This window comes from Embiotoca jacksoni, unplaced genomic scaffold, assembly GCF_022577435.1.
Source record: "Embiotoca jacksoni isolate LCO1_2020_lvr unplaced genomic scaffold, fEmbJac1.0.p SCAF_2, whole genome shotgun sequence".
NCBI lineage: Eukaryota > Metazoa > Chordata > Actinopteri > Embiotocidae > Embiotoca > Embiotoca jacksoni.
In genome coordinates, this window is record NW_027185340.1 from 96,539 (window position 1) to 107,500 (window position 10,962).

General features: G+C 42.0%; 2 protein-coding genes across 4 annotated transcripts in view; both read right to left on the reverse strand.

Moving 5' to 3' along the window:
* Positions 1–122: 122 nt before the first annotated feature.
* cytip (cytohesin 1 interacting protein) lies at positions 123–4,858 on the reverse strand. 3 transcript variants are annotated; one of them, XM_069153704.1, is made up of 9 exons: positions 4,767–4,858; positions 4,012–4,258; positions 3,605–3,654; positions 3,369–3,423; positions 3,147–3,249; positions 2,943–3,036; positions 2,759–2,825; positions 2,517–2,583; positions 123–2,292 (listed from the first exon to the last, which is right to left on the reverse strand). In XM_069153704.1, the coding sequence occupies exons 2-9, from the start codon at positions 4,177–4,179 to the stop codon at positions 1,820–1,822; spliced, it is 1,077 nt and encodes a 358-aa protein (XP_069009805.1). In that variant the 5' UTR covers positions 4,180–4,258; positions 4,767–4,858; the 3' UTR covers positions 123–1,819. The 3 variants fall into 3 exon arrangements, with proteins under 3 accessions (XP_069009805.1, XP_069009806.1, XP_069009804.1); XM_069153705.1 differs by lacking the exon at positions 4,767–4,858 and adding an exon at positions 4,347–4,759; XM_069153703.1 differs by lacking the exon at positions 4,767–4,858 and having other exon boundaries at positions 4,012–4,759.
* A 3,684-nt stretch (positions 4,859–8,542) lies between these two features.
* The window catches only part of LOC138200806 (activin receptor type-1C), a 15,265-nt gene continuing 12,845 nt past the window's right edge, over positions 8,543–10,962 (reverse strand). The window contains exon 9 of the mRNA XM_069153702.1: positions 8,543–10,187. Within this exon, the coding sequence (XP_069009803.1) occupies positions 10,062–10,187 (126 nt within the window). The 3' untranslated portion in view covers positions 8,543–10,061. The remainder of the gene's footprint in view (positions 10,188–10,962) is intronic.

Here is a 10,962-nt window from a genome sequence, read left to right on the forward strand (position 1 = left end):
AACACGATTGAGTGGTGGAAAGGCCATTTACATAAGTACATGTTGTACGCTGCTGTATTTCTAGTTAATTACCTTTCAGAGGGAAACATGATACTTTTTACTCATATATAGTAAGTATAGCTATAGTTAAGATGTTTTATTAAAACCTCAGCACAAGCTTATATCATTCAGCGCATCGTTAATGATTAAACTCTGTTTGGTGAAACTGTCCCACAAACCAACTTTTCCTGTCAAAACCTCTCAAAGGATTTCATTGGAATAATTCTTTGGGGTAAAAAGAGCAAAGAGTAGAGCAAACTACTGAAAATTAGAGCAGATTATTGACACAAAACTTCTTTTATTTACCACCAGTGATCACAAAACCCCTCAGATTTATCTTGTGACCATTTGGAAGAACCCAACCCCTATGTTGAGAACCATTGGGCTGTGCTACTTTATGTAAAGTTGTAAAAAGTTTCTTCAACTTCTGTCATCTATCATATTATCAGTCACATTTTATTGCAGAACAAGTAGTTTTACTTGATTTTGAATGTATGGCTTTTAGATGTAACAGAGCATTTTACATTTTTGTAAATGAAAGTGTAAATACACTCTCCAGCCAGGGCAATGGGTTTAAAGAGCCATTTATACCATTTATAAACCCCTTGAACCATTTAAAACTATGCAAAGAAAGTGTCCCTTTTTTTTTTTTTAAATGATCTCTTTCTCAGTTTTTCTACATGGAAATAAAATGCATCATCAACAATTGTAGCTGTCAACTGCAAGAAAACTACTTTTTTTAAATCATAATTTCACAGTGCAACAGCAGGAAATCATAGAAGAGAGACTTATTACAGGAAATGGGTGAGGTTTCTGTTCGACTGTTTCTACGGTTTTGTCAATTCTCTGTGATTTTCTGAACATGATAATCATATCTGTTTATAAGTAAACAAGTACAGTGTATAATATCTGAATCATCAACAGAAATCTTCACTGCAGCTGAAATTGCAGCTTTCCTGGTAAAACATAACTTTACAACAAATGTGCATGACTGACTGGTGTCTGAAGGAAAACACTGCTGAATATATAGAAGTTTATTATTTTTTTCTCAAAGCCTTTTCCACACATATAATCTTGATTTGATTGTAAAATATGAAGCATTGATCAAAAAGATTATTTTCAACATTGCATTTTCTTGCCACTGAAAGTAAAACATCCAATTTTCAGAACATTCAGTATTTATAAGAAACGGTTTCGGTGTGTCTGAACACTGAAAGTAAGCTTTACATAGTCTGAAAATAATTTTGGAAGTGAAAACAGTTAAGTTGTACTCACATACCCACATCCTGTTTTGAGCTGAGCAGTCGTCTATATGGTTTAGAGGTTTGGTTTTGGTTTAGAGCACCTGAACGTGTCATGAGTGCTGTTAAAATGCTCATCTCCATGTTCTCATGTATTTTATGTCACAGTCTCAATTCAAACTGCTCTGATTAATGCTAATCCCACGCTGACACATTTTATTTAAGTGAACACGATAGATGATTTCAGCTACAGTTATTTATACATTCATTCATCTTGTTCATTTTTTGGGCCACAAGCTGAAGCCAAGCAGTGAGCCAGGTGATCTTAAAGGCCCAGGAACCATTTGGGTAGACTTGACATTGAAAAATGCCAAGTACTAAAGTGTCCATCTTCTTTATGAAAAGTTGACCCAGTCATTTAAGTGTTGGGCAACCCTTACTGCAGTGTCCTTTTTGTCTTGCAACTTGTTTAGAGCATGGGAAACCCTGTTTACCAACCCTTAGTATCTAAGAGACACAAGTAGCATGTGGACAACAAGCTACTGAGTGTTTGTTGCCGTCTCCTCCTCTTCAACTGATCGCTGGAGTCCAGGAATCAACTTGAAGATGTGTTTGCGCACACTGGCTCTCCTGCTTTTCCTGGGCAGAGTCCCAAACAAGGATGAGATCCTTGTTTCCTCCCAGGAAGGAGAAAGGGAGCTGCTGCTGCCGGCCAAACTGGAACTGCTGGAGCGGCTGAGGCCTTGGTGATGGTAGCTGGAGCTCGATGAGAACCTGTCCGGTGGGGCAAAGTCTGTGGAGAAGAAGCAGCCATCATCTGTGGCTGTGCTGGCTGCACTGCAGGGAGTGGGTGAGCACAGATCCCCAAACACACTGGCCTGGTCACTGTCATCTGTCATCACACTCCTATAGCTGCTGTCGCTGGAGAAACGTCGGCCACAGCGGCCGGTGGGGGAGCTGAGGCTCGCAGAGGAGTTCATGGAGAGCTGGAGAGAGCTGTCATTCAAGTTACCTGGAAACACAACAACATCCTCGTTGGGAAAAGTTGCAACCGAGAAGAAATGTGCAACAGGAAGTTCGTCAGTAGCTTCTACTGACTGTATTTTAATTTCTCAGGGGAATACCTTTATCTTTATAACATGCAGTTTACACTTCACATGATAACCAGTGTAGAGACGTGACAACAGCAGTGAGAAAGGAAGTGCTGCGGTCTGACAGCTGAACAAAACCTCTCACCTCGCATCAGACGCTTTTCCTGTAATGTCAGCGCCTGCAGCTCCACCCATTTCTCACGTAGTGATTGCTGCGTGGGCAAAAAACATCAGGGTCAAACTTCAAGTGAATTCTTTTATCCTGTGCATTGACATCATTTACAAACTAAGACAATATCTTAGTATGACAGCACAGGATGCCTCTGCAGTGTAGTTTAGGACATCTTGGAGGTAGAGGCTGTAAAGTGACAACAAACACGGACACACCTTGAGCTGGTGCATCTTCTTCTCCAGCTCGATCTGCTTCACTACATTCCCACATACTGTCTCTAACCTGCAACCAATAACACAAAATTACACACAGAAAACACTGTTATTATACTGTTTTCATCATCTGTTGTAATTTGTTGCTCCGGCATGACATTCGAGGAAGTTGTTATTGTTCACTCACGTTAAACTGTTGGTTGATTCTCTTATCAGATCAAGTATGTGCTGATGAGATGATCCTTCGATGCTGATGCCGTTGATGGTGACAATAATATCCCCTATTAAAAATGAGGATATAAATAAAGGAAGGTAAGAGATATATCTGTTAATCTTCATACAATGGTAACAGTTTTGAATGTACTTAAATAAGAGGATGTGGGAGGTTCACCTGCGGTCAGGCCAGCGCTCTCAGCCACACTGTCCTCCTGCACTTTGCACACAAACGTGCACATCTCCACTGCAGAGCTGTTTTTCAGCTGCAGGCCGTAGGTCTGCAACAAGTTTGTCACAAATCAATACTTTTACACAAAACATCATCTTTAACATCTGTGAACATAAACATATAATTATGTGCTTCAACTTAATGTTTATAAAGTGTGATTCGGCTTACCTGAATTTCAAAACCAAATGTTTCATTGTCTTGCTTTTCCAGTACAATTGTGATCCTGTGCAAAACAAAAAAAAAAGGGGCAAAAAAGATTAAATCAATATTTTAGGTGTGTTTATTCTCTTTCATTACAAAATATATTGCACAAAATAAAAATCCAGGATAGTATTTATACATGTAGCAGAGCTAAAGATAAACCTACTATATGACCAATGGCACAGTTAATCAGACATGCTTACCTTTGTGGATCAGTGTAATCAACCAGCGAGTTGCAGCGGGTTTGTTTGGGCTGCAAAAGGAGAAACACAGAGTTCCTCTTTAAAACAGTACAAAAGATTAAAGTTTCCGAGGAAACTATACAAGTAGTTCAATGTGAGAATATGTTTATCCTGTGGTGTTACATAACTATACAGATTTAAATAGTTGAAATGCTTCTGGAACTGCTCTATTTCTCCACAATTGGTGGTAAATCAGTGAACTACTTTTCATAATACAACAATACTGTGAAAGAAAATTTCAGTTACAATCTTACTTTTATGTCAGTTTTTATGGATATTTAACTTAAATTGCACCAACGTAGGTAAGTGAGTTGCTATGTAGATATTTTCTGGCGATATGAATATGTATGCTGGACTTATTGTCTCACCTTGCACACTCTGGGCAGAGAGCCCATGTTCTGCCGGAGTCGATCACTGTTCCCCCTCAGAGAGCACCGGTACCACAGAGAGCTTTTCTTCCTCAGGGTGTTATCCAGAATGTAATTGTCTTGGCTGCTCTGGCGTTGAAGTCCAGTGAAATTCATGGTGGACTGCATGGGAGAGTAGTCCTCAGAGCACCATCATGTCCTGCTGCTGCAGCTCCTCTGATTGTGTGGCCCGGCCCCGCTGCGCAGCCTGAAGCAAAATGTGTCAAAGCGGAAATCCACATCATGTGATGGCTGTGGTAGACCTGCATCTACAGATCACTGCTGCACGAACCTACTTTCCTGTTCACCTCCTTTGACTTTTTTTTGTTCTCTTTCTTGAGAAGTGCGTCTGCTGCTTTGAAAGGAAAGAAGAAGGAGAGTGTTTGAGCTGTTTTGAATCATTCCCCTTCAAACAGTCCCTTTCCTTTTTTGCAGTCTTAGCAATTCGATTTCTGGTCTGTCAGAAATCAGCAATGCATGAGAAACCGCCACCTCACTACTCTTCCACCTGCTTCAGCCTCTCACTCTCTCAATGGGCTAAAGCTTCAGTCTGAGCCTGAGTCCTGTGTTCGGCCAAGCAGAGAGACTCGTCTTATAGGACAGACAAAAGGCTGATTTAGCTCGGGGCCAGTGTCACACTCCCCAAACACACAGCATGGCTGACTGGGCCGAAGGCATCAGACATGGTCGGATCAAAAGAAAAATCACACACTCACACTGGCAGTCGGTGAGGCAACGGCTGATGGGTCAAAGAAAACTGATCCATGGAAAAATCCATCAATTTCTCCCACTGGAACACTGTTTAAAAAAAGAAAAGCGAGAATGTCATCTTTTACATAATTACTTAATCAGAAAAGCACTTCACCAGTCCAGTATATAAACACTGTTGAAAGACTCCCTCACTGACAGATTGTCTCACAGCAGTCCACTCTGCCCCGCTGACCCTCAGCAGCACCGTTGGCCAACAAACCTCCAGACTGTCTGGAGCGCAGATATTCTATTTCACAGGACATTACAAACCCCCATCCGCATTTGTGTAACTTTAAGTAAAGAAAATTATTCATTTGAAAGCAGCCCATTCACTCTCCTGATTATTAAAGTGAAGCGACAACAGACAAAGCACGATTGAGCATATGAAACAATAGACAAAATATTAGCATGGCTCGACATGGATCCAACCTTAGATTTTAAAAAAAAAGTTGGAATTACCGTCTTCGGGTTTTAGGCCTCTACCAACTGGTCATGTTGCAGTCTGTTTAAACTAAACTTGAAAAAAATATATATGTAGCGAAGACTTTGAAGGACTCCTGATGTGTGTTCACATGCTTAGCCAATAAAATTGAGTGACAGAAGACAACCTGTACAATCACCACAGCTGCAAAGTGGACACCCAAGGTTTGTGAAATTTAGTCTGCATTTTTTAGATATCGCTTTCACGACAATAAATTGGACAGACAGAGAACCTGAAATCATACCGACTCCAGCTGCAGCTGTCACAGCACGCAGCATTAAAGACACCATAGATAACAGCATTTCATTAACAGAGCTTGTGGCCTTAATCTACCACTCTTTCCAACACAAACCTTTTTCAGTACATCTTTTTTAAGTTGCTTAAATACTTTTTTTTTTTTTAAAGCTAACTAATTATGTGAATTTTGGTGAACCAGTTTTCTAATCTGTCATCTCACCTCACGTAAGTGACACCGTGTGACCTTCTCTTATGTGACAGGCGTCCCAGTAAAAGCTGTTAAAGCAACTTTCAGCCTGATGTTGAGGCGTTGACTCATCTGTGTAGCGCTGATGGCTTCAGGATTACATCTTCATTTCCTCTGCCTAACAGACTAACAGTGGACGCAAAGAGAGCAGCAGCACAGAGAGCAGAGATGAGTCACGTCGGTTAAATCACAAGTGTGATGGAGACGTTAAGAAAGGACGTGTTTCAGATAAGTAGCTGCGGGAAATTCTGCCCTACATTCAGTAATTGGCACAAGCAGCGCTTTCAATACTTCAGCTGCAATGTGAGACATTTTACACATCCTCATAAAAGAAGACACCAGCAGGAGCGGACAGCATGAAAAACAGTTTATTGACCCACTGATATGACATTTCTTTACAGAATAAATAGTGCAAGAGAGAAGTTACAATGAAGTGGCATAAAATCCACATCTGACCAACAACACAACAGTTTTTACATGAATCATGTGTGTGACTACGTGAGTGGAGGGTTTAGAAATCAGAAGTAGGTCTCATTCAATTCAAGCTGTATCACATTAGTTTAAATTGAACTGTGTCATATACCAACATTAAAAAAAAGACACCATTCAGAAATTGCACACGGTGATTATTCCTCTTTGTAATGACTCATCAGTCTTTTAGATGTTTTGCTATCAGACTGCCTGAGTGTCACTTTTCTGAGAAAGTAGATATGACACAACAGACGACAAACACTTGGCTCAGATACAACTTAAGATGAGCAACTCAAATACCCATATTAAAGGTATGTTTCAGTGGACGGAGGCAGGGCCAGTCGATTCAACGATACTTTTTCAGTATTTCCTATCTTTATTCGTTGCAACACAGTCAAATAATCCCATGACTGACGTTAACTAACCATGTCACATGAAGACAAACATGAAAACTTCCACGTGAACAGATATCTTCCAAGACAGCAACAGGCTACTTACTGTACATAACTTATTTTCAAGAGGCAACACTGCTGATGCTACATATCATTCAGTAATTATGACACCGTCATAACAGAAACACTTTCATAACTGTAATATATGTCAACACTGATACCAAGCAGCAGCTATATGGACGTGTGCTTTAGCAACTAAAAAACATGATCAGGATGGAGAGCTGGAACTAAAAGCCTCTGTGTACATTTTTCTCCAAAGCACCAGTTTCACAAAAAGTGTGGCGATTAACCACATTCACATCTTTCAATATGGGGTCAGTTCACATGATATGAAACACACAGACAGATGATGCACACGCAGACACACCTGCACACATATCGGTTCATTCAAGCACATGCTGTGAACAGATTTACCCATCTGCACTTTCCCTATAAGCCTGTTATGTCAAGGCTTTAGAAGCCACGTCACAGTGGCATCAGTTGTCCTAATGTCCACCTCTAGTGACATGTCTTCAACTGATTTACGTCCAGTGTAAATGTACACTAACATATTGATGCTACATTTGTTTCTCTATCAGCCTTTTTGCCTTTTTTTGAGTATATTTTCAATACTGTCTTGGCATATAGTTGCATCTTTCTAGATGTGTCCTGTTGTTGGTGTTATTGTCTTTATTTGGTAGGAAACCTCTTTCTAAAACGAGTCAGGCTCATAAGATGTAAAATAAAAGTACTTGTAACTTTTTCCCTCTTTAAAAAAATATGAACACCTTGAGCGAATTTTAACAAATTGTACATTTTCAAATTTATTAATGAGCTTTTCTTCAGACAAAGACTGTCATACAGCTATCAGAGAGCAGTTCTTCAATGTGCAAAATATATAGTGGGAATTCAAAGCTTTACTTGTCTCAAGATCAAGAACAATATGTAAATGTTTGTAGTGCTAGCTGTCCCATGGTGCTCTGACTAGTTGGAAAGACTAGTCAGTGAGCGTTACTTATATAATACTTGTGGAGGATTTTGGACCAACAAACCACGCTGGTATAATAGACCAAAGTGTGTAATATACTTATCAGTCCACTAGAGGATAATGTGTCTGAATCACGTATTGCCCAAGCGGTAACCAACCGTGGCGTCGCCAAGCGGTAACCAATCGTGGCGTCGCCAAGCAGTAACCAACTGTGACGACGTCACCAAGCGGTAACCAACCGTGACGACGCCAAGCGGTAACCAACCGTGACATCGCCAAGCGGTAACCAACCGTGACGTCGCCAAGCGGTAACCAACCGTGACGACGCCAAGCGGTAACCAACCGTGACATCGCCAAGCGGTAACCAACCGTGACGTCGCCAAGCGGTAACCAACCGTGACATCGCCAAGCGGTAACCAACCGTGACGTCGCCAAGCGGTAACCAACCGTGGCGTCGCCAAGCGGTAACCAACCGTGGCGTCGCCAAGCGGTAACCAACCGTGACGACGTCGCCAAGCGGTAACCAACCGTGACGACGTCGCCAAGCGGTAACCAACCGTGACGACGTCGCCAAGCGGTAACCAACCGTGACGACGTCGCCAAGCGGTAACCAACCGTGACGTCACCAAGCGGGAACCAACCGTGACGACGTCACCAAGCGGGAACCAACCGTGACGACGTCACCAAGCGGGAACCAACCGTGACGACGTCACCAAGCGGGAACCAACCGTGACGACGTCACCAAGCGGTAACCAACCGTGACGTCACCAAGCGGTAACCAACCGTGACGTCGCCAAGCGGTAACCAACCGTGACGACGTCGCCAAACGGTAACCAACCGTGACGACGTCACCAAGCGGTAACCAACCGTGACGACGTCACCAAGCGGTAACCAACCGTGACGTCACCAATTGGTTTGTGAACTGTTGTTCTGAAGCCTTGAGGTCAGATTTTGGCCGTCTTGCTGTTGTGGAGCCAGAAGTGACCATATTAGGAAGAGCTGGGGAGGACCTTGTGGGGATCTGATCGCCCACCGACAGGTGAAACCTGACTGCACCACAGGCCTGTCAATAGAACAGACACACCTCCAAAAATACCACTTCTTAAGGCCTAATGCCCAATTAATGATGAGATTATTTTCAAAATGAATGAGTGACTTTAGCGAACGACACCATTATGACTCATGGAGACTTTGTATTTCATGAGAAGTTGATAGTAGGTGGCATTGCGCCTTAAGGCATTTTCATATTGGCATACTTTTTCAGACCCAGAAGCTACGTCCACTTTTATATACAGCTTATGGTTTTGTCTCATCTAGGTGAGAAAACACATACATATGTATAGCCAGGATCCAGGACGGTAATGTGATGAAGTAAAAAATGTCATAAAGTTAGAATAAGGAGGATGGAAGAAACACAAGACTTGAAGCTGTGAGACCAATGATTGAGTTCATGACAGAACAGATGTCGGTGTGGATCTCTTTCAAGTAAAGTTAGTAAGTTACTTACATAGCGTGATTTATTCAACTTACGTAAACATGCGTTAAATAACTTAAATAGTACTTAAGTACTACGATCTTTTCCTCAACGTTAACCATGTGGTTTTTGGGGCCCAAACCTAAAGCACTTCACTTTTCACACCTAAGATGAGACAAAGCGTGACCGTGACACGGTGACCTCTAGTGGACTGACAGGTGTGTGACCGTGTTGGACAAACAGACTGACCATTGGGCCGACTGTCATTTCCATCTGCGGCGTTACCTTCAATGGTCAACAATGAATACTCAGAACTAGATCGCGGTTTAGGAAAAGAAAAGCCTCAGATATATTTAGCTAAAGATTCTCTTCCAGTTATAAATGCAGAGCTGAATTCCTGTTAAGTGTGGAGGAACCTGTCCAGAGCTTCTTAACCAACCATTAATGTACAACAGGTGCAGGTCAAACTATGCAAAAGCACTTAGAAACACTTTAATGTTCATATTATCAGGGAAGGTCTGTTTTGTTTTCATAGCGTATCCTTTTGATTGTCATTGAGCACACTACCTGCCCAGCAGTACTGCATTTACTACAAGATATGGCACAAAAACATAACAATGTGCAACTTCAAGCTTTGGGCACTTAAAATCCTGAGGTAGCAAAATAATCTTTATATACATTAAAACTTCCTTCATATGGCTCTTCCTACCAAAAGTTTAGCTGTTTGGTTAAAATGTGAGTGTGACCGGTGTCCACAGACACCTCCTACAATAATTTGGCACCAGCAACAACCTGATGAAGCTCTCCGAGTGTGGCCGTGTCCTTCAGAGAGCAGCCTCAGGCAGCGAGAGAGGACAGTGTCTCCCAGTTTGCTCCCAGTCCACCGTGGTCCACCAGTGCCTGAACCAGCACTGATCTGCAGGACGGCAAGTCTAATCTTTGATGTCCTTGATAACGGACAGCTGAGACACAGTTTTCTTGACCCGCAGAGCAGTCAGTCGTGCAGCAGCGTTGGCGTACCAGCACTCTCTCATCAGTTTGCCCATCACACGCAGAGCCTGGTGTATCAGACAGTGTGACAAATATAAGAGCCAAAATATCACTTCATTGGGATTAAGTACTTCAATATAATATCTAATATTTGTGGTCGTGTTTGGTAGCTAAGAATGAATATGTTAGAAGAACACCACCAACTCTGTTAGGAAGTGGTTCAGAATAAAATGCATCAAACCTACAAGAGATGTAAGACGAGAGGGCGTGACCCTGTCAGTCAGGTCCCGAGGAGGATGAAGGTCAGAGGTGTTGTGTCATCTCCATGTGCTAATCTAACTTTGTGTATATCATCTGCCCAAACTTCTCGTTTAAGTTTGTTTAAGTTTTCAGAAGGAAAATTCCACAGTTTTTATGTTGGCCGGTGTTGATGGTGAATGTTGTCAACTGAATCAATACATTCCTACATAAATTCTCTCTCGGGGAAGCAGCCACCAGCAGTTATTTGACATGTACAGTGACGGAGTTGGTGGATGGAGGAACTACGTGCTTACTGAGCTGCCACCGTGGGGCGCTCTAAACGCCGCACCAAAGCAATACCTTGTTCTCTTCGCTTGTCCTGCAACTAGCTACGTTTCCTGCAGTAAAAATGACATCACAAAAAAAGAGTGCACGGGATGTTTTGAACAGGGATACGTCTTACGTTACGTACATACACTTATGGTGTTGCTTGCTGTTGTACACACGGAAAGTTATGATAAAGTCATAAAAACCTTTAAATCGAGAAAGTTTGAGAAAGAAGTTCTTCCTGCTTTCTCACCTCTGTGCATCCTTCCAAGATTT